Below are 24,362 nucleotides of genomic sequence, written 5' to 3' on the forward strand. Positions count from 1 at the left end.
GCGTAGGAGCAGCTTCCCCGTCACTAACTCCAGGCTGATGCCGTCCCCGTGGCCTCCCTCTCTGTGGACGAGAATCCCATCACTCTGCATCATTTTAAATCTCAAAGAAATGAGAAATAACAGCCTCTTGAGGCTGTTATTTGCAATACATATCTCAGAAGCTTCGGGAAGTATTCTGCCCTTGCTTTACAATGTTCCAGCTCGTGTCCTCACGTCTGATGCAGGGAGGCTTCCCTGGCTCTGGCAGTGAGCGCGGTGCCTACGAGGAAAGACCCCACTGGCTTCCTCTCCACGTTTTCCTTGTCACGGTGGGTGTTTCTCCCTCCCATGCCGTGTCACCTCTTCTCAGTCTTTCCTGAATGGGAGCGGGACTGCAGTGGCCCAGCGCCAGGCAGCGGGAAGGCCCGTCCGTGGCTCCTGCTTGCGGCGTTTCTCCTCATTACAGAACATACACCCTTGTTTTTAAGTAATTCCACAGCAGTGTGAAGTCGTCACTCATGATCACAGCGTTATATAACCCACTCATCCCCTGAAGGCCATTGACACTTAGCCAGATTATCCCAGCACTTCAAAGCCACCACCATTCCATCCGCGTGTCCCCTGTCACCCTCCCTCTTGTCTGTGCCCCATCGGAGCAGGTCTGGATGCCGTGTCCAGGAGGGCAGACCCCTCCCTGAGCTGCTCTCTGCCCCGCTCACTGCTCACTCCTGACGATGTGTTCATTCGTCCATCCATTTACCCACCAGCAGATTCACGGACGGCCGCAGCACTGCACCCACCAGGATGGTTCCAGGTGCCACAGGGACAGAGCTGGTTGCCATGGGAGCACATGGGGATGACACCTGGCCTGGCCAGGGCTTGCTGGGAAGTTATCAGAAAAGGAGACCCGAGGGCTGATCATGGAGTCCGTGGGTGTCACAGCAGCAGGAGGAAGGACAGAGGCCAGACACAGAAGGGCACGTGTCAGGGCGTCCTTGTATATAAAGTTCAGGAACAGTGAAAGCGACGCACAGTGTGGCTGTGACTGCTGGTGAGGGATCATGCCAGGCGGGGCACAGGAGCCTCGGGGAGCCTCTGCCTTGTGGCCCCGGCTGGTTGCACTGTTGAGAAAACCCTCACCACCAGGCACCTGTGATGTGGGCATCTTTCTGTACATGGGTCGCACCTCACAAAACAAATTTTCAAAAAATAATGGGTGAGTGTCCGGCATCAGAGGCTTCTGTGCAAAGGCCCTGTGGCTAAAGCAGATGTCTCCACACATTCAAAGGGCTGAAGTCGGGCTGTCGGGGCTGCCGGGGGGAGCACTCACTTCTGCAGCTGCTGCCTGGGGTGGGGAGATTGGGCTGAGAGGTGAGGATGGAGGGAGACGGCCATGGAATTGGGACCGAGTCCCCATGTGGTGAGGAGCATCTGCGTGTCCCCCGTGCACCTCGGGCCTGGGAAGATGAGGCTTTTGCATTCACCGTTTGCACGTGGGAGGGCTCCTCTCCCTACAGGAGGGCAAGAGGCCCCTCAGTGGCTGCTGTGGTCCTTCAGGCACAGTGTGGCGACCAGACCCAAAGGACGGTGAGAGCAACGGATGAGGAGGGGTGATCAGTGCATCCCACACAGACTTAGCAGGTGGAACCACAGGCTGGGGACTGGCCAGGTATGGGTGACTGTGACTTAACTGATCGGAGTCACTGCGGAAGAGCAGATCTGCTGCTGAGATGAGAACACAGATAATCAACAGTTCTTGGAGGGGATTAGAATAAATGATCCAGTTATGGTCAAATGAGGTATCTCAGAGCTGCTGGATGTGGAAATGGAGTGTCCAGAGGAGCCTGTGCTGAGGACAGAGATGGGTGTTCACATGCACAGTGGCCGCTGGCCCAGAAGGACCTGCCTTTACCTGATGCTGATGCAGAGGAGCTCAGGGAGGCAAAGCTATCCGCTCCCAGCTGGTGACAAAAGTCCCTCCTGGACCAGACCCTGTGGGGCTGGCTTGGGGAGAACCTCCCCTTGAGGCCTCCTCCAGGTCACCTCCCATCTGCTGACCCCGCTCTGCTCCTTGGCTGTGTGTGCCCCAGTCTCTGAGCCAGTCAGAGTGGAGCCCGGGCTCTCCCTGTCACTCTAGTCCTGAGTGAGGTCTTCCTCACTGTCTCAGCATGTGTCAGGATAAACATTAACATCAGCAACCCACAAAACGTACAGGAAAGCGTGGTGCCCAGGGCTTGGTGAAAACATGGTATGGGGGACAAGATCAAGGCAAGGACAGAGGTGGGACCTCCCACCCAAAAACAGAGCGAGGCCCAGGCAGGAGCACCGCACAGAGGCCCAGGCTGCAGACGCCGGTCTGTGCCGCCTCTGAAGACCAGGACCTGGGGCACTCATTGGGCGGGGAGTGCGCAGGGAAGCCGGCTGCAGGACGTGACAGGGGTGCCGAGAGCCGCGGGTCCTGGTCGCTGCGGGCAGTGCATGGTGCAGCCACTGGCCAGGCGTGGGGCTGTTTTGACATTTGTGGTGATGAACTACCTTCTGAACTCGTAAGCAGACCCTCGTGTTCCCAGCGGCTCGGTGTTGCTAGATGCAGGGGTGCTGCATGACGCCTTCTCTAGGGGTGGGAGTGGAGGGCACTGTCTGCTGTGTAGCCGCTGGAGGAAGGCACGAGCAGGGACAGGGCTGCGGGCACACCACGTCTGGAGCCGCTCTACCCCCAGGACCATGAGCATTGCCAGACCCAGGAGAGCATTTTGGGTCCTGTGAAAGGCACAGCTTGTAGGGTGTCCAGGGGTGTGTGGAGACACGTGGGAAGGAGAAAGTGCTGAGCATCCCTAATGGCCACAGGGCAGAGGCCCTCAGGGGGATAGCTGAGTCCCCACATGGAACCCCAGACCCTTGTCGGGGTGTCCCTCCTATGTGGACCCCCATGTCCGACAGCCCTCAGGCCACTTTCCATGGCTGCAGATGCTCCTGAACACCAGCCGCCCTCCCTACCCAGGCTCAGGCTGCCGTGTGCAGCTCTCAGGGCCTTTGGCACAATCCCTGGTCCAGCTCCTCCTTATGAGGAAAGGAGACGCGCTTCTGTAGGGCATCTTCCACCTCCACGCCCTGCTGCGTCCTCCTCAAATAAGCAGCCCCTGACGAATGTGCGCACGGGGAGGAGGGACCCACACAGCTGCCAGCCTGAGCCCTGCAGGACCACCCCAGTTACCTCAGGACCCCAGCCTAGCAGGTAGAGGGGTTTGTGAAATGACTGCCTACACAGAGACAGGGAGACAGAGATGGAGACAGAGAGACAGAGAAGGAGAAGCCATCAAGAGAGACAGAGACAGAGAGACAGAGATGGAGACAGAGAGACAGGGATGGAGAAGAGGCAGAGAGACAGAGAGACAGAGAGACAGAGAGACAAAGAGACAGAGAGAGCAAAGACAGAGGGAGACAGACAGAGAGACAGGCAAAGAGAGAAAAAGAGGCAGAGAGACAGAGAGACACAGCAGAAAGAGATAGAGGAAGAGACAGAGACAGGCAGAGACAGTGAAACAGATAGACAGAGGCAGAAAGACAGAGAGACAGCAGAGACAGAGAGACAGAGCAGAGATAGAGAGATAGAGGCAGAGGCAGAGACAGAAAGACACAAACAGAGAGAGACAGGGAGAGAGAGACACAGAGAGAGAGAGACTGAGCAGATAGACAGAGAGAGAGACAGAAATGGAGGCCTGGACCCCTGGCTCTGGCAGGACCTGCAGCAGCCCCGTCCCTGTCTTGGGCCTTCCACGCATGGAGAGGTCACACAGCTCAGTGTGAGGATCCTAGGACAGTCTGATATTTTTATTTCAGGTTTATACAAGAACACGGAAGAAGAGTCACTTGTGCTTGTCGGGTGAGGTAAGGATGAGCTCCTCTCCGGCCGGGAGCGCTGCCCCTCTGCAGGCGGCCCCTCACTACTCACTGCGGGTGCATCCATAGACCTCCACGCGCATCCCGATGCTCTGGCAGGGTTACAGGCCACGGGCAGGAAGTGCAGGTGCCGCGTCTCCACGGACAGCCGCAGCCCATGCTGCACCACGCTGTCAGCATTGGTGTTCCCGGGGAAGCCCTGCAGGAGAAGAGGCCTCAGCGTCCACCCAGCAGGCAGGTGTGCCTGATGTCCCACCCCGGAGGGGCCTGATGGCCCAGACTCAGGTGGGCCCCAGGACAGGCCTCCCTGCTGGAGGACTTGGAGCAGACAGCTCGGCTGCTCCCCCAGCCTCTGCCCTCCCCCCTGCTCCCACCCCCTCCCCAGATCCCTGTGTTGAAACCCTAACCCTGGGTTTAGGAGACACAGCCTCTGGGAGGTGTCAGGCCTGGGGATGGAGCCCTGGATATAGGATCAGGGCCATCATGAAAGAGGCTTGAGAGACCCCTCCCCAGCTCCACCACAGCGGGATGTGTGGAAGGCGCCTTCCATGAGCCAGAGAGTGGCCCCACCACACCCCCAGTCTGTGGCACCTGATGTTGGGCTTCAGCTTCCAGACCGTGAGGAGGGAATGTCTGTTCTTCATAAGTCGTCCAGTCTGCCGTGTTCTGCTAGAGCAGCCTGAGCAGACTGAGACTTCCTAAAAGGAGAATCTGTGCATGTCTCCCTAAGACTCTCCTGATCACAAGGTTGTGTGGGTTTTATTAGCACCATTAAAGCCACATGTGAGGAGTTTCAATAAAATTGTTTTGTGAAAAAAAAGCGAGGTAGATTCTCCACCTGCCTCCATAAAGCTTGTTTTGGGGACACGTTCACCACATGAACTTCAAGCCTAATCTCCGGGAAGTAAAGACTCGCCTGAGAACAAACACACCGAAGTGTTAAGTGCAAAGGATCCCTAATGAGAACCACAGCTCCTTGCACAGGAGAGTGACAGAGTTCTTGGAGATTTTTTTTTTTCCTTTTTGTCTTTTTTCGTGTCTGGCAACGGACCGCAACCCTCAGTGTCGAGCCCGTACCGGACCGGGACTGGCAACGGGATCGCAACCCTCGGTGCTGTGCCCGCCCCTCGCTCAGCCAGTGAGCGGGAACCGGTCTGTATGTGGGATCTGAACCCTCAGCGGGAGTGCTGCTGCGCTCCCAAGTGGCGCACTGTAGCAGTGCGCCAAAGGATCCCTAATGAGAACCACAGCTCCTTGCACAGGAGAGTGACAGAGTTCTTGGAGATTTTTTTTTTTCCTTTTTGTCTTTTTTCGTGTCTGGCAACGGACCGCAACCCTCAGTGTCGAGCCCGTACCGGACCGGGACTGGCAACGGGATCGCAACCCTCGGTGCTGTGCCCGCCCCTCGCTCAGCCAGTGAGCGGGAACCGGTCTGTATGTGGGATCTGAACCCTCAGCGGGAGTGCTGCTGCGCTCCCAAGTGGCACACTGTAGCAGTGCGCCACCGGGCCGGCCCCATCTTGGAGATTTTTAATTGAACCCACTGATTTGCAGATGAGGGAGCTCAGCCCAGAGACGGCGAGGCTAGCTGGGCCCACGGGGCTCCATCAGCCTTTCCCTCCCCTTCCTGATGCCTGGGCTTGTGCGGGCTTGGGCAGGCCAGGAAGGAAGGGACCACAGTGTATTTGGTGGGGACGGGCTGGTGGGAACTGCCCAGCCCGACATCCAGATGCAGTGCAGGTGTCTGCTTCCCCTCGACAAGCTGAGGCATGCTCGGGATCTGTGCCCCAGCTTCAATCTATGAACATGTTCCTGGATGAAAGTGAGTGTGTATAGGAACGAAAAGACATAGCACCCCTTTCCCCACAGTTCCGCCAGGGGTGCGTGAACGTAGACATGGTGAACAGAGCACACCTCCAGGAGGGATGCTCAGAGCTGGCTCAGCACTCCGCAAAGGACTCTCCATCCAGGGAGGAAGCAGTAGGGAAAGTATGTGTGAGTGTGCACATATGTATATACGTGCTTGAGTGTGTGTGTGTACGGGCATGTGCACACACTGTGTGAATCTGTGTGCATGCACATGTGAATGTGTGCATGTGTATGTGAGCATGTAGATATGTGTGTGCATACATGTGTATATGATTATTGCATGAGAATGTATGAATCTCTGTGTGTGTGCACGTGTGAATGCATGCGTGTTTGTAAATGTTTGTGGTCATGTGTGTACACGTGTGTGTGCATGAGCGTGTGAATGCATGTGTGTTTGTAAATGTTTGTGGTCATGTGTGTACACGTGTGTGTGCATGAGCGTGTGCATGCATGTGTGTGTGACAGGGGTGGTGTTCACCCAGCCTCTGGTGTAAAGGGGTCTGCCCACCCAGCAGGCAGGTTTGCCTCAATGCCCCCACCCCAGGAGGGACCTGATGGCCCAGTCTCCAGATGGGCCCTAAGACGGGCTCTCACTGTCCCCAGCCTCCTGAACCTGCAGTGGCTTCTGCTCCTTCCTCCACTAGGTGAAGGCCACCCCGACCCCAGATCGCCATTGCCCTCTGCATGACCAGGTTTCCCAGGTGTGGAAGGAAGAGCCACAGCCTCGGCCTCTGCCAGGCTCTTCCTCAGGCCAGCCTGGACCCCACTCTGCTCACTGTCTCTTTCAAAATGGAGTCTCTCCTGAGCCCCAGGTGTCAGCATTCTCTGGGTCCACCCTGCCTAGGGCCTGCTTGCTCATGCCCAGATCTGCCCCCTGCATCTGGCCCCCAACTGTGCCCAGGGACGGCTGATGAAGTGCTCAGGTAAACACCGTCAAGCAAGGCCTGTCCTCAAGGTCCTTGGGACACCGTCTAGTGCCAGGGATGTCTCCAAAGAGGCAGAGTTGGCCACACATCTGACCATGGCCTCAGGGCTGATGTCCCCCTCAGTAAACATGTCTAGGGCCCCAGGCCCGTCCAAGTGCCTCACCCTGAAATGGGTTTGATGAGGACACACAGGACTGGAGCTCCCCCACGTCCAGGCCATCTTCTCATCATCTGCCTCATGAATCCACCCGAAGGCTGTGAGTCCATCCAGTCCTTTCTTCACCACATGCATGGAATGTAGCCTGCACACATGCCGGCAAACACAGCTCCATGGCTTTGTCAACACGAAGCCACCCGCACAGCACTGCTCAGGCCAAAGAGCAGCCTCCACCCCATAGGCTGCACCCTTCGTTTCTGTACACATCCCCATGGGGGCCACGCCCCTTTGTCCTGTCCTAATAACACCATGATGAGATCCACGCATGTTGGGGCGTGGAATGCTGTGGATCCTGCATGTGTTCTGGTGTGGGGCTCTCAGAAGGCCATGGCAGCAACGCATCGTCCCTCCACCTTGGCCTGCGGTGGCCTCTGGTTTGCAAGTCCCTGAAGGTGGGGTTGTGGGTCCTTGGCGTGTGTGGGGGAAGCCAACAGTCCCCTCTAGGGCATTTCCATGCAGCTGGAGGTGGGAGTGAAGAAGCCAGCAAACTGGTGGGGCAAGAGTCACAGATCCATGCCAGCCTCAGCCCAGGCTTCAGAGTGGCCAGGAGCATCCCCGCAGTGACCCTGCACAGCTGTGCTTCTGACTATTCTTCTCGTTCCTTCTTCCTGAAGTCCCCTCCCTGGTAAAACATTGATCCAAGTCCTCGCCTGGCTGTAGGCCTCACTGTACTGACCCAGAGCATGTTATGAGGCCAGGAGGCCGTGGACACCCTCTGCTTCCTCCACGGCCAGGGGCCTCCTCAGCGTGGGCCAGGCCAAAATCCAGCACCGATGACCCCCACCTCCCCTCCCTAAAGACACTCAGCAGGGCCTGTCCCACCCCCACCAGCGCTGACTGCACGGCTCTCACGCCCGGCCAGCATGTCCAAGGAGACACGGTCTGTCACTGCTACGAGGCTGAGCACTACTCATCTCTCGCACTTTTTCTTACAGATCGCTGGTTCCCGTCTTCCAAGATCTTTCAGTGGCTGTTTACGTTTCCCTTCGACTTACGGTGCTTCCTCTTGAGTTATAAATGTCAATCTGAATTTTCTGATGTTGCAAATAATTTCTCCCAGGGTATGATTTGGCTTTGACTTTATGAATGGTGATCAACAAGCATGTTTGTTTCTGACGTTGGTGTTTGGGAATGATTGTCTTCTCTCTAAGTGATAACCTTCTATTCTACATAGTTTTAGTGTTGATATGGATTCTTACAAGACTGGATCTTTACACGTCTGGAAAACAATATTTAACATACGGCATTACAGCTAACACCGATATAATTCACTTCATTGTTTTCAAGCAGAAACCTAATAATTCCAACACAAATGCTGAATACATTGATTTGAAGATAGACAACCAGATAGGAAAATGGGCAACAGACTTAACCAGGAAAATCAAGACTGAGGAGACCACACAGGCCACCAAACATCTGAAAGGTGCTCAACCTCGTTAGCAAAATGAGTCCAAGTCACAATGATCCACTGATGCACCAGGGCCACCTGCTGTTTCACTGACAGCACCAGGTGTTGGGCCCCCGGGCTCAGGGCAGGTCAGGTGAGCAGGGGCGGCAGCTGTGGAGAACACGGAGCTGTTTGTTTCTGCCGTGAATGGAGGGTCCCAGCCTGGAAGCAAAGCCCAGGTTCTGTCACAAAAGGAAACGTCAGATGACTATGCCCAGGTCAGCACTTGCAGGGCTGTCCTGCTCCTGTCCTAGCTAAGGTGTGGCCTGTGGTGAGCTGACCCAGGAAGGGGTGCCTGCGTGGATGCTGGTTTTGTGTGTGTGCACGTGTGCACAGGTGCGTGGTTGCATGGGTGTCCCTTCCACTGTAGGAGCATTTATGTCCTCCTCGACCCACGGTTCTCAACTTTAACATGCATCAAATTCAGTTGAGGGACTTTTAAAGTGGGGATTCCTGGACGGGGCCTGCTTGTTACAGGGAGGCTGAGGGGGCTGTGGTTTGGGAAGGGCCACTGAGGTACGTGTGGCCACGTGGGGACCCCTCAATCTGGCCAGAGCATCGACAAACAGCATGTGGCCGAGACCCCCAGTCTGCTGCAAAGACTAAAGTCGACCCACGTAGTGGTGCAAGCTGACCGCTAACTTTCAGATTTAAGAATAACTGTATCCATTGCCCTTTAAGCAAACTTAAAAAATAATTTAGTAAAGAAAATATAGATTTAAACTTTGCTCGTGTCCATCAGAAGGCAGGAAAATACGTTTCGTAAGAAAGCTTCATAGGGGTTGACTTTCTTTTACCACTAGAATCACTCTAAGAAGCACCTTTTAACTCCCTACTGCAGTATTAGGAAATAATACGGAAAATAATACAACTGTATAACTGATACAAAAAGCCCCCTTAACGTCGCACTGATCTAAACTTGAAGTTTCATGCAGAAGCGGCGTCCTCATTGTCGTAACGATCGTCCTGCCGGGGTCTGCTCTTGGATCAAGCCCCTCGGCTGCTCCAAGTGACCCGGGCTGGAGCCTGCGTTCCGTCCTCGGTCTTGGGGAGAGTGTGTCCTCCCCCAGCTGGAGCAGCGAAGCTGGTGCTGAGGAAGCAGGCGATGTCCAACAGCTTTCCCGGGGGAAGTTTAGCTGCATTTTTGAAGGAGAATCGAATGCACAGTCCTTTCTCATAGTCAGGATATTGTTGTTATCTTGCAAATAAGGGGTTTAAGTGCCTTGCAAGAAGAATCCAGTCAGCCCTTTCTGGGCCTTTTCAATCTAGCCAGAAGCCGCCACATTGGAGCCGTGAGCTCTGCACTTATCCGGTCCGGGTCCCGTGTCTTCCTGTGATCCTAACACGTGTCCCCCACTGGGCAGTGAGAGACTCGGAAGCCTGAGCTGAGCGTCCCCTACCACGAGCCTCAGCAGACTCCTCGGCTGAACACCAGAGCGTGTCACAGGAGGTGCAGATCCCAGCCCCCCGCACCGCTGAACTGACCCCCAGTGTTAGAAATCACTCGGTTCCAGACGCTGTAGAGCAGGAAGGTGAAGGCACTGTGAGCACTTTCGATTTCTGTGCAGAGCGATCACAGAACCACGGGCTCACCACACCGACTTCCAAGAGGGAGTCTCCTCTGCTAAGTGCTGATGAAGTCCATGAGCACAGGGAGCAGAGGTTTCATTCCGTGATCTTTCACACCAGTGATACGCTGTCGTGAGTAGCAGATGGCAGCCCTGAGACCCAGGGTGGGGGCAGGTGGCAGCATCCACGGGTCCCAGGGAGCAGCTCAGTGCCAGCACATCGAGGAGGCATCACTACCACCCACAGCCCCCCAGGGCAAGGACTGTCCATTAACCGTGAATGGGGATCTGATGCTGATCTGACTGTCTAGACATGTGGCCCTGCACCAGGGACAGACCCGCCCCTGCCAGCCTCCGTTTCCGTGTCTGTAAACAGGGCTAGGAACACCTTCTTGCTTCAGTCCTCACTTCTGTTCCTGCCGGACACCCTCACCGGCCAGACCCTGAGCAGCGTGAGCTTTGCAGGGATTAATGTTCACGAGCAAGGATACAAACAGGAGCTCCCACGAGCAAACCTCCACAGTGGAACGCCGTCGTTAGAGTCACATTTTATTGGGAAGCCACAAGCAATTTTTTAAACTTAAGGACAGGAAATATCCAGGAAGTCTGTCCTTCTGGAAAGATTCTGTTTGGTGGGACTGGAGACCTGAGAGCAAGATGAGCTGCTGACTGTCTATTGCATTGTTATTGTAGTGGGAGCAAAACGCGTTGATTACTATTCTTGTCTGTTTGTCTGAGCGAAGATTTATTTTACATGTATTTATTTTTATTACCCTGTAATTTTTGAGAAAAAACATAAACCTATGTGAGTCGACTAAACAGAATGGTGAGCAAAGCTGAGCAGCCTCTGCCTGTGCCTGCAGCCACCGTCCTCGACACTTGCCACATCCACTCTCTCTCCACACATGTGTGCATATATGTACCCCACACAGGAACATGCACACACACGTGCACACCACTCACACGCGTGCACACATGCACAAGCGTTTGCAGACATGCACATGTACAATCGGTTGCTGTTGAACCACTGGAAAAGAACTTGTACACATTGTCATTCTTTACTCTAAATTCAGTACACATCTCCTAAAAACAGATCTTCTCCAAAATAACAGAACACCGCTGTTGATGCCAATTCAATGATACAGCCTAGAATACAGCCCATATCTAAATTTCTCCCTTCAAAACAGAACAGGCCCCCTGTATTTTCAGTGAATGGGTTTGATGTTTTTGAAGAGACTTAGTTGGTGAAAATGTGGCTCGTCCTGGGTTTGTCTGAGCCCTGCCTCATGGCAAGAACACCACGTAGATGAGGGTGTGGAACGTTTGCTGTGACCCTTGAGGTGCATGGTCTCAGTCCCTCCTGTTGACATGAATTCTGGTCTTTTGCTGAAGGGAGCAACTTCGCTCTTGCATACTAATTAGTAAGTGTAGTCTGACTTCTGAGAGCGTGGGGACATCCTGCTCCAGGAAACATGACACACAGTATTTTTAGCACCCGTTTATGATCCCGGCCTGAACCAATGATCACGTGGGGATTCCCAGCGTCAGTGCTCTTGCAGCTGCAGTCTTCAGTGCTCTGTGCAGAAGAACCCTCTCCCCGTCCTGTCCCTCTCTCTCTTCTAAGATCTGATGGACTCATGGCTCCTTGTGACCCATCACAGACGCTACCCTTTGTACGCTCAGCTGTCCTGAATCTGCACACACGAGACTCCCTCAGGCCGGTCCCCTCCACACGCCCCACAAGCACCACATGCCTCCTCCTCTGACAGCACCACAGGTGCACCCGGCTCACCTGGGCCTGCCCTGCCCTGCCCGGATCAGCCGCTGCTCCCAGGAGCCCTTGTGGGTCCTCTCAGAGCCACGTTCTGGATGCTGCATCACCCACTTTAATGTTTCATGAAAAACAGCAGACAAATATGTTATTTTATAAATTTCTTCTATTTGTTGAAGTAAATATTGAATGTATTTATCTGTCTTAAATATTTTCAGATACCTTATGCTGATACAAATGCTGCTTATTTGAATTTTAAGAAGTTGCATTTTGGAAGTTATGTGTAAGTATAACTATTTCCTTAAGCTATCGGCCAGAACAACTGCTCTCACAGATGAAGCAATTAAATGGGACACATTCAAGGAGGCTGGTGATACAGTTTTGGGAACTTATTGGTGTAAAGGTCTTATCTCTTACACTAAGCAATGCTTATCTTTATAAAACAAACACGTGGTGTCTAGTATGCCATATATTCAAAATTGGCTTTGAATCTTCCAAAACAGGCCTGGAAGCTCATGAATACAACTGTGAACGAGAGGACAGACACAAAAACCTATTCTTTATGTTCTCAAATCTAAAAATCATGTTTCTATAATAATAGGAGGACATTTCCTCTTTGAAAATATCCTGCCTCCAGCAACCCTTCAGCAGTCAAGTCCTGATTCCAATAATCTGGGAGGCAAATTGCACAGCGCAGAGGTCCAGCCCTGAGGTTTATAATGAGGCCGTGTGAGTCCTCTGTCCTTCCCTCATAGGCAGGGGCTGTGGGGCGGGATCGGCGTCGTGGTAAAGTAGGGGTGAAGGCTCACCTGCACAGGTGTGAGGGTCGGCAAGTTCAGTTCTGAGGACCTGAGCCTCTTCACATCGGCTTGATGACCTTTCGCTGCTGGAGACAGGAAAATCTCAGTTCCATCATGAGACATAGAACGAACTTGCTGTCGTGTGGAAAGGTGGCCAACAGCATCAACATCTCCACAACCACTTTTCAAATTCATCAGAAGGTCATGTTCTTTGGTGATGTGCAGGGGTGACCTAATGTGGGGTCCTCTGCCTGCTCACTTGCTGTCATTGGTTCTCAAAATAAAGTATTTGGGAGTTAATGCCCAATTTTAGGGATTAGTCAAATTTCTATTTCACTGTGTTTAGCAATCCTGCTAGTAACATGAAATCAGCCACAGTATCAAAACTCGGGATATCTAAATAATCTTATATTTTCTACATAACTGAATTGCAAAATGTAAAGAAATAAAAATCTATGGTGCCGCCCGCGGTGTCCGATGGTCCCGGGCGGTGCGTAGCCCACACTCTGGTCGAGGCCTCACGTCCAGACAGATGGGGACACACAGGTGTCTTGTCAGTGAGAGGTTCTCTGACAATTTCCTCTTGTCATTTTGTATTTACTATTACGGAATTAAACTTCCCCGTTTGAAGCACGCGTGTCTTCAGCACTGGATTTGAAAACATGAGTGATGCTTGGTTAGAACAGTGCATTTCCGTGAAGGTTTTTTCCTTTGTTTTTGATGAACATGGATTAGATCTCTAGATGTGAAAACTGACCAGGTGCTCGTGTGATCTCGTTTAATACTGGAAGGAAATGCTGGAGGCAGCTTGGATGAAATCCACTGGACATGAGCAGTGATCATGTACTGAGAGGAACTGTCCTCTCAGCCACAGCTAACCCTGTTTCGAACGGTGCTGGTCAGAACACGGAGCATAGTTTGGGCCACAGAAGTTTGCTGGGATCATGAGTTCTCATTCCGGCTTCTCTGACTGCCTGTGCTGACCTGGGCTGGCCCCGCACATGCTGCACATGCTCTGCCTGGTGTACAGTCAGGATTCCTACAAAAGCCCACAGCACCTAAAACCTGGTCACAGGAGGATGGAGAAGAGATGGGAGACTCACAAAGGTGCTGGCAGGTGTGAGGAGCCCAGGGGTGGCTTCGTGCAGAGGCTGACTACTGGAGTGACCACAGGGGGCGGCAGATCAGCCCAGACCAGAAGGGAGAGAGCCAGAGACAAGCCCACTCCCTCGTCTCCCCACAGGCACACACACAGTGGCCTGTCCCAGCTGAGATCCCAGCCGGGTGCAGCTCGCAGAGGGGAGGGCAGAGCTCGCAGGGCCCACAGAGGCATCTGTTTGCACAGCTGGACAGAGCTGGTGTCCCCTGATGCATTGTCAGGCACACCAGCTCCTGTGTGCAGCAAGATGAGTGCTCACTGATAAAAGTAATTTGATATTTATAGTATCTGTTATTCGAAGATATTGAATTAGTTCAACTCAGAGCATTAACAACATAATTACCCTGGCACAAGCCCTCAACGGAACATTAGGAAGCAACTAAAATGCTGCTCAGTAGACGACAGAAGCTGAGCACGTGATCCCACCACGTAAGTGTGAAGTGTCATTACACAGTCCTGCTGTTTACGAACAGACAGCTTTTAATATGAAGACACACAGGTTAAGAGTAACGCCACGTGGTACAGTGTCCATGGAGAACAGTTTGGTGGCCTCCTGCAAAACTGAACATGATTTTACCAAAGACCCAGAAATTGAACTCCTGGGTATTTACCAAATAACTCACTTTAACAAATGAGTTAGAAACTTACGTCCCCACAAAAACCTATATGCAATGTCTGTAGCAGCTTTCTTCATAATTGCCAAAACCTGGAAGCCACTAAGATGTCCTCCAGTAGGTTAATAGGTAAATAAACTGTGGTATCTGCACAAAATGAAATATTACTGAGATCTAAAAAGAAATAAGCTACCAATCAGTAAAGGACACAGAGGAACATTAAACGCATGTTACTAAGTGAAAGAAGCCAATCTGAAAAGGCTGCACATTGTGTGATTCCAACTCTATGACATTCTGGAAAAGGTAAAACTAGGGAGACAGTGGAAAAAAAGCAGTGACCGTCAGAGGAGGGGGGAGGGAGACCTGAGCAGGACGAGCACGGGGGAGTTTTAGGGCAGTGAAACTTCTGTATACGATACTGCAATGGTGGTTACTCATCTTTATACATTTGTCAAAACCCGCAGAACGCACAACACCAGGAGTGGACCCCGATGTAATTTGTGGACTTCGGGTGACAATGACGTGTCAGTGTAGGCTCATTGATTGTGACAAATGCACCATTTGTCATTTGGTGGTGGGCGTTGACCACAGGGGAGTCTGGGGGGTACAGGGAGTACACGGGAGGTCTCTGTACCTTCCTTCTAATTTTGCTGGAACCTAAAACCGCTCAAAAAATAAAATCTTCAAAAAATGCTAAACACAGGACAGCTATGTTTAAGATGCTTAAAGGGTTAATCGTACTTCTACCAGGTGAAGGGGTGAGGGGTTATTATGGGTTATTCTTATTTTCTGTGCTGCATAATTTTGACTGGGGTTACAATACTTACCAAGTTAAAATGCTCTAAGCACTGAGTTTACAACAGAATACTTGCCTCCCTTTCCACCTGCCTGGTGTATGGTGTTTTGCTGTAGCAGCCCAAACAGACTAACACAACCATTAAACCAAATGGGTTTCACTTTGGTCGTGTTAGCAAATTTAGTCAAATGTGAGCTGAAAAAGATAATGCCTAAGATTCACTCCCTCCAAAAAGCAACGGCCACTCTTCAGGGGCCTAGACTGGACCTTCACACTGTCCAAACCCTCCTTGGTTGCAATAATGCACGTTGGTCATAATCCAGCCAACATTCATGATGATTCAGCAAAGCCCCGTGCACCGACAACATTAAACATACGACCAATCAAACACATAAACATCAAGCAAAACCAAGTTCTTCCTCAACAACGCAGACTAGAAACACTATTGTTCTCAGAAAGATTAATATCCTTCTCTCATTTTGGTGTCTCTCATACATTCTCCCAAATTCAGTGAAAACATAATGAAAAAAGAAACAAAACAGAGAACAGCAGGTGGTTAGAGCAGGCCTTCCTCCCAGCGAAGTCTTACCCAAGTCCCGGAGGTAACACACACCGCCCAGGTGGCCCTCGTCCTGTCTGGCCCTTCCCGCCCGAGCCCACGCAGGCAGCCTGACACTGCATTGTATCCCTCTAGGATGCAGTGACAGACACTGAGCTTCACTTTAAACCTGAATTTAAAAAATGCAAAAAATAAAATTAACACTCAGATGGCAGGTATCGTAAGACTGAAAGCTGAAGTTCACAGTCTCGGGGAATGAGCGAGACGTGGTTTGTTTTCTTCAAAACTTTCACAATCTATAAAATTAAGCAGCCTGGGATGGACAGTACTAAACATGTTCCTACAACAACATCCTGATTGAAACTTTCACTCTCATTATGCTACTGGCTCGCACTTCGATCTAAAAATGAAATTGAAGGTCCAGAAAGGAAAGCACACGTAACAAATCGTCCCTGTGCGAGCACGATCAATGCTTCACCACTGTTGTTTAGAGGCACAGATGACAATAATGACCACGAAACCAGGAGTTGCAATTAATTACTTTAAAACAAGTGCAGGTGTACTTTGTTAACTATTTTACTGCCAGGACACTACTATTTATTAGCATAAATAAAACAAGAGAAGGATATCTAAGTAATATTCTGATGTTATTGATTTTTTTAGAAATCAAAAACACATGGGGTTTTGTGCCAGTTTCATATGAATAACTTAAACAAGTTTGGCCCCAGCCTCCCCTCCCCACCTGCCTTCACATGAAGGTCGGTGAGTGAATTAACTGTGAGCTCTTCTCTAGCGATGCTCATGGACGTGTGTGAGCGATGTCTGGAATGCTGGGCAAGCAATACTGTGCACACATGTTTCACTGAGTGTAAAAAATAAGTGAATCAGATTTTGAAAATACACATTTGTAGCTATAATCTAGTAGCTTAATTCCAGTTATTTCCACACGTAAAGTGTCTTTTCACAACAATCTCATCGTAGACAGTGGCTGATACTTCCTAGCAGCAGAATAAATAACTGCGTGTTTTGTTTAGGCCAATGAAGCAGCAATTTCGATGGGAAAAAGTGGAGTCACGCTGGCAGCCCAAACTGAAAAGAGTCGACGTCTGCTCGTGAGACGACTCCTGCTCCACCTGCTTCTGTAGTGAAGAATGAACTTCACCTGCAAGAGCCTTAGGGAGACTCAGGCAAACGTGTCTCCCCAAGAAAACCCAGAATGGGTTCCTAAACACTGCACTTTTTAAATTTCCTTTTGCATCTGTTCTTGTTATTTAGAGAACAGGGATGTAAACAAGATGAACAGACCATTACTGGAGACGATACCGGAGATGTCCAGTGTGGCACAGTGAGGGGCTTGGCAAGCCTCATCACAAGGAGTAGATTGAAACAGACAAAACTGTCACAAACAACCATCCCAGAGATCTGGAAGCCAACCAAGATGCACAGCAAACTGAGAACTGTTTATTTGTGAAAAGCTGCTGAACCTCGTGAAAGAACAACAGGAGTCTAAGTCACCCCTGTGTGGGGTGGCGTCACCCACCCCTGCTCACTCACATTTCTGCCAGCGGTGGGGGTTGGCCCCCAAAACCACCAGCTTTCCAGGCAGGGAGCTCCTTTCACTTGGAGTAAAGAGCAAGGCCCTGTGCCCAGCAGAGTTGTCAACAACAGTGGAGACATAAGTTGTCAAACAGATGGGAAGGGCACTGCCCCTGAGCATGGGGTGTGGTCTGGGAAGGCAACCCATCAGCAGGCTGTCCAGGAATTTAGCAGAAAGTGCTAGAATATGAGACATGGTGTTCTTCTGACCACCCCCTACCTTATGCTTATTCCCAGGGGGTTGGGGCAGAGGTGGCTGAGCTGTCACACACCCAGAGCTGACCACAAGACTCCTGGGAGATGTGAAATGACCAGACTTTGTGCACAGCTGCCAGCAGAGAGTGGGGCCTGCACAGTTTCAGGGGCTGAGCACCACTGACCAACCACTGGCTGACCTCTAAGCTATGACTTAAAGACAGAAATACGATGAAAAAGACCAAAAAAAGAAAAAAAAAAAAGAACAAAGAAACTTGCAACTATTAACAAAGACATCAGTGGCTGCATATTATCAGAACACAGACTCCACTGATTTAGGACAGGCAGGTCCCCAAAGAAACAAGAAAAAACAGCACAACAATCCTCAAGGGAAAAAATATTAGAATCCATAATTTCTACAATATATTATCTAAAAACATTAAAGACAAGCAAAGAAACAAGAAAGTGTGACTCATACTCAGAAAAAGTGGTCAATAGAATCTGTGTCCATGAGGATCTAGACACTGAATATTGTTGACTTAGATCAATGCAACTAATATATGCCAGATATTTATAAATAAAGTGTGCTTAAAGAATTAAAGGAAAGTGTAGTAACAAAGGCTCAACAAATAGAGAAGCTTCAAAAATGGAGTTGGACTTTTTGCTATGGTTTCTTTTGATGTTTGATGACTGGGAGCTTCCCGGACACGGGATGTGTGTCTCATCTGGATCCTTTGTAGTACCCTTTGTAAAAAATGGGTAAACATAAGTAAATGTTTCCTGAATTCTGTGAGCAGCTCAGCAAATTAATCAAACCTAAAGAGGTGTTGTGGGAACAACAGCTAATAGCCACTTGGTCAGAAGCACAAGGGAAACAACCTGGAACTTGTGATTGGTGTCAGAAGTGCGGGGGGAGGACAGTATTGGGGACTGAGCCCTCAACCTGTGGGATCTGATGGTATCTCCAGGTACCTACTATCAGAATTTAACTGCAGGACACCCAGCTTGCTGTGTCTGCTGCAAAGCTGCTTCCTTGCTGGCTGTGGGGGAGAAATCCCCACATGTCTCAGAAGTCTGTCCTCTGTGTTGATTGCTGCAGAGTAAGAGGACAGGAAGACACTTTGGTGTGTGTTTTATCCCACTCGGATGGGTAGGGAGAGTATATTGGAGTAATTTTTTCATGTTTTACCAGAATTAAGTGAGCATTACCTTGAAGCAGAATGAAACAAGGTGAGTGCATCCACAGTTCAACCTATAGAGCGACCACGAGGAAAATAAGTCAAAATAATAGGAAACAGCAACAAAAACAATGGCAAAGGAATTAAGATGTCACACTAAAGGTATCCATGTAATACAGGGTTACAATATATGCCTCAAGAACAGCTGTCTGCTTTAATAAATACAACGTGTTAAAGCACAGCCACACCCACTAGTTTACACCTTGTCTGTGGCTCTTTCACCTTATAGCTGCAGATTTGAAAACATTTAACACTTGTCACTTTAAGAAAAAAAAAGTCTGACCTCTGATTTAACAGAAGACCAATAAGAAAAAAAAAAGAACAATGGGAGATAAAAGATTTACTAAAAATGAATAAAAATATCCAAAGTGGAAGGAGAAGGCAATATTCACACCTCATTCACATATAAAATAATCTCATATGTAGGAAATTCCAAGGGCTCAATAATAAATAAAACAAATGTGTGAGGTTCTCAGGATATAATATTAATGTAAAAATCAATTGTATTTCTACAAACTGCAATACATAATCTAAAAAATAACCAATTCCATTCACAATAGCTTAACCAAAAATAAAATACTTAGGGATAAATTGAAGAAAAGTAGCATAATGGGAAAAGATACACCAAGCAGTAACCATAAAAACAACATTGTCCACCAGCCTGTCCAGACTGACATTTTCAGAACAATTCACTCAACAACAGCAGGCTGCACATTCTTTGCAAGGCTACATGGGACATCCTTCAAGACAGATCATATACTGTGTTATAAATTATGCCTCAAATTTTTAAAAACATTTAAAAGCATAAGATATGTTCTCTGACCACAAGATAGTTAAATTAGGAACAAACAATTTAAAAAGATATTTTGGAAATCTTAAAGTATTTGAAAATTAAACACCCTTCTAAATAATCATAGGTAAATTAAGAAATCATAAGCAAAATTAAAAAATATTTTGAGCTTGGGCCGGCCCGGTGGCGCACTGGATAAGTGCGCCGCTTGGGAAGTGCGGCGGCACTCCCGCCCGAGGGTTCGGATCCCACATACAGACCGGTTCCCGTTCACTGGCTGAGCGAGGCGCGGGAGCGACGCCGAGGATTGCAATCCTGTTGCCGGTCCCCGGTCCGGTACGGGGGCAACACTGAGGGTTGCGATCCGTTGCCGGACATGGAAAAAGACAAAAGACAAAAAAAAATATATTTTGAGCTTAATTAAAACAAAAACATAATATCTAAATTTATAACGTAGATAAAGCATAGCTTAGAGGGCAATTTACAGCTTTAAACACCTTTATTAGAGAATAAGAAAGGCCTCCAATCAATATCTTAAGCTTCCACTTTAGGAAACTAGAGAAATTAAAGCAATTAAACCTAGAACAAGCAGAAGGATGAAAATGATAAAGTTAAAAACAGAAATCAATTAAATAAAAACAGAAATCAATTAAATGAAAACAGAAAAAAAAATAGAGAAAATCAATAAAACCAAAAGGAGCTTTTTTGAAATATCAACAAACTTCACAAAACTAGAGCTAAACCAATTTTTAAACATTAGAAGACACAATTGCCAAAATAAAAAAATGAAACAGATGCTACTTACCCTGCAGAATTAAAAGGGTTATAATGGAATGCTGTGATCCCCACTCTACCAACATATTAGAGAACAGATAAAATGGGCACATTTCTAGAAAGACACATCATAAAATCTGACTTAAGAAAAAAATACAAAATCTGCAAATAGCTAAAACAGGTAAACAAATTGTACTAGTAATTAAAAATATTTCCATAAAGAAAATCCCCGACCCAAATGGCTTCAATTGTGGATTCTATCTAATGCTTAAAAAATAATACCAATCATTCACAAACTCTTTCAAAAAATATAATTGGAAGAAACTATTCTCAATTCATTCTATGAAGCCAGTGTTGTTATGAAAAAAAAGCCAAAAAAGACATTAAAGAATAAACATACAAATACTACTCATGATCACAGATTCAACAATAATTAACAAAATACCAGGAAATCAAATCCAGTTACATATAAAAATGACTATCAACATGACCGAGTGAGATTTATCCCAGGAATGCAAGGTTGGTTTAAAATCTGAAAATTAATTAGTATATATACCACATTAATAGAATAATTGGTAATATCCACAGGATCATGTTGGTAGATCAATAAAAAGCATTTTTAAAAATCCAACACCCATTCCTAATAATAAAAAATTTCTTAACAAAGCAGCAATAAAAGGGGACTTCCCCAATCCAAAGAAGTGCACATATGAGAAACCTACACCTGACATCTCAGTTAACAGTGAAAGACCATATGATTTCCTCCTGGATCAGGAACAACACAAGGATGTGTCATCTCGCCACTTTTACTCAACATAGTACTGGAATTCCCAGCAAGAGCACTAAGAAAGAAAAATGAATAAAAATATCCAAAGTGGAAGGAGAAGGCAATATTCACACCTCATTCACATATAAAATAATCTCATATGTAGGAAATTCCAAGGGCTCAATAATAAATAAAACAAATGTGTGAGGTTCTCAGGATATAATATTAATGTAAAAATCAATTGTATTTCTACACACTGCAATACATAATCTAAAAAATAACCAATTCCATTCACAATAGCTTAACCAAAAATAAAATACTTAGGGATAAATTGAAGAAAAGTAGCATAAGACGTGTTCATTGAAAGCTATAAACATTGCTGAAAGAAATTAAAGATGACCTAAACACATAAAATAACATGTCATGTTCTTGGATTAGAAGACTCAAAATTGCTATTGTTTTCAAATTGATCTGTAGATTCAACATGGTCCTTATAAAATCCCAGCATGCATTTTTGTGAGAATTGCCAAGCTGATTCTAAAGTTTATATGGAAGTGGGAAAGACCGGAATAGTTAAATCAGGTTTGAAAAAGAACAAACTCAAAGGACTTCTACTCCCAACCTCAATCCTTATCACAATAATACTTAAATAATACTGAAGGAACGCTTTCTATTACCTCAGGAAGGGCCCCACCAACAGTGATTTTTGAGCAGAGAGTGGACAATTTAGGTGAAATTTACAAATTACTTCAAACCAAAAGTAAAAGAGAGAATATTTGAATAGTTTGATATCTATGTAGGAAACCAGAGCTATTATTTAAAATCTTTCTGTAAAGGAGATATTATCTTTTGAAATGGTGATTTGCATTTTCTTTCTCTTTTAATAGTCTTATGAGTTTATTACTGTCACTTGCCCTGAAGCCCAAGCACGAATTTGAGGAAGTGTGAGAGAGCGTGTGTGGAAGCCCATGATCATGTGGTTGTATGTCATAATCTTGACATCTGCGCGGGTGGTCTTCGGGCTCCTCTTCACCGGGCTCTGGCTTCCATTTGGCTAAATTTCTCCCCATTGGTAGACAAGATTTTCTTCTTTCTGTTTTTAATCTTCAATCCAAAGTTAACAGATTACCCTACTTGAGTGTTCAGCTCTTTTTTGTTTGTTTGTTTGTTTGTTTGTTTGTTTGTTGTCCTTTTTGAGACCGGCCACACTGCACTCAGCCAGTGAGTGCTGTGAGCGCACCGGTCATCCCTATATAGGATCCGAACCCACAGCAGGAGTGCTGCTGCGCTCCCAGCAGCGCACTCTCCCGAGTGCGCCACGGGCTGGGCCCGAGTGTTCAGCTCTTTTTACGGGGACCATGTTCTCTCCTGGGTCCAGCAAAGTCTCCTCAAATTCTCCCCATCCAGGTGAGGACCTGGTAGGCCTCTCACGACAGCGCCCCACGGCCTCCAGGTGGGTCCCCACTGGCTCCCGGACACTCTGTTCAGGGTTTTGGTTTCTCTCCATCCTTTTCTGTATTTCATTTCTCCGACCCAGGTCTTGCTAGTTTTCCACTCCTGTTGTTTTGCACACTTGGGATGAGGGGCGGACAGGCCTTGGGGACAAGCCGGCTGTCCTGCGTGTCCTGCTGGGGAGACGTCTGGCTGTCCTGTGTTTCCTGCTGGGGTGAAGTCCGGCTCTGCCTGTATGTCCTGCTGGGGTGGCGTCTGGCTCTGCCTGCACGTCCTTCTGGGGTGGCGTCCGGCTGTCCTGTGTGTCCTGCTATGGTGACGTCCAGCTGTCCTGCATGTCCTGCTGGGGTGGCATCCGGCTCTGCCGTGGTCCCTGCTCTTCTGGCACAGGATGCGCCACCCCTCAGGGGCTCTGCAGGTGTGGGGCACGCACCACATCCAGGACCGCCATGTCCTGTGGGTCATGTCCACGCCTCTGTCCTGCGACTCAATCCCTCGCAGCCACCCACACATGAGAACCTGGGGAAAAGAGAGTTTGTCGCGTTTGGGCTTCACCCACAGCCACGGGGGCCTCGAGGCTCCCCCGGCTCGCAGAGTCCTCAGCCCAGAGCCCGTGCTCAGTGCGGAGCGACTCGCTGGGGCCTTGGCCTGACTGTCCAGGGCTGTTGCTGCGCTGCGAAAGCATGGTCGCTGCCCTCAGTCGTTGCATGTCCTGAGCGCGGCTGCTCCCGCCTGGGTGGCCGGGGCGGGGGGGTCCCGGCGTCTTCCAGGTCCCTGTGCACCCCACACCCCACCCCGGGGCACTGTCCACTCCCGCGGTGATGCGGGTCGGGCAGAAAGTGCTTGCAGGTGCTGGGGATGCGCAGGGAAAGGACAGCAGAGCAACTGCATTATGGAGAAATCCACTGGTGACCCGGGGACCCACCCCACCAGGGCCCCCGGTCCTCTCTGCAGACACAGTCACCTCCCTGCACCAAGGGCAGGACATGCTGTGACGGATGAGGCCGAGTGCACCTGCAGCTGCCCCAGGGGAAAATAACACGGGACACAGAACTGACACCCCCACCCTGCAGCAGGCAGGAGGACAAGGAGGTGACAGCCGACTCGCCAGTTAAGAGATGTTCAAAGGCAGATTTTCTTTTCCACTTGACAAAACGAAAACATCTTTAATGCGAGTCGTCATTCGTGGATAGAAAATAAGCCATCGAGTGACCCAGCAGCCGCCTGTCACAGAGAACCATGCGCATCCTGTGGACTCGTGTCTGTCCTGCACCCTGGCAGGGACGGGATCGGACCGAGGCCCTGACTGCACCTGCTCCACATGCTGTATGTTCACATGTATGTTTTCACTTCAGAAATTATTTACATGTGCTACAGAAAATGTGGAAAAGAGGCCAGAAGAGAGGAAAAGGCCCATTTGTCACAGGAGAGTCCTGAAAGAAATGGCTGGAGGTTAGCCTGCTTCCCGTTGCTTATTCTTTCCTCCATAGCTAATACATCGCTTTATGTCTATAATTTAATACCAATCACTGTAGAGTAATCTTGATTACAGAGAAATAGCAGTTGGAGAATGTGTCAGATTTTTCAGACGAAATTTTGAGAGAGAGAAAGACAGAGACACAGAGAGAGGGAGAGAGACGGAGAGACAGACACAGAGAGACACAGAGACAGAGAAACAGAGAGACACAGAGAGAGAAAGAGCCACACTCGGGGATGCAGGCCACTCACAGGCTCCAGTCAGGTTCGATGCCACCTGGTTTTCTGTCTCATGCTGTTCACCGTTCAGGTCAGTCGTCTTGTTGATGGGACACGTGCAACCCCTATGGAAAATGGTTTGGAGGTTCCTCAAACAGCTGAAGATAGATCTACCATACGACCCAGCTATCCCACTGCTGGGAATATATCCAAAGGAATGGAAATCATCAAGGCGAAGGTTTACTTGTTTC

At 49.1% G+C, this 24,362-nt stretch overlaps 1 protein-coding gene across 1 annotated transcript in view; it reads right to left on the reverse strand.

The window, feature by feature from the left end:
• The window catches only part of LOC103609083 (contactin-associated protein-like 3), a gene marked incomplete at both ends in the record, with an annotated part of 41,199 nt that overhangs the window by 7,414 nt on the left and 9,423 nt on the right, over positions 1-24,362 (reverse strand). Inside the window, 2 exon segments of the mRNA XM_008593453.1 lie at positions 3,932-3,973; positions 3,976-4,078. Of these exon segments, the coding sequence (XP_008591675.1) occupies positions 3,932-3,973; positions 3,976-4,078 (145 nt within the window).

The sequence above is a fragment of the Galeopterus variegatus genome, unplaced genomic scaffold (assembly GCF_000696425.1).
Source record: "Galeopterus variegatus unplaced genomic scaffold, G_variegatus-3.0.2 Scaffold9149, whole genome shotgun sequence".
NCBI lineage: Eukaryota > Metazoa > Chordata > Mammalia > Dermoptera > Cynocephalidae > Galeopterus > Galeopterus variegatus.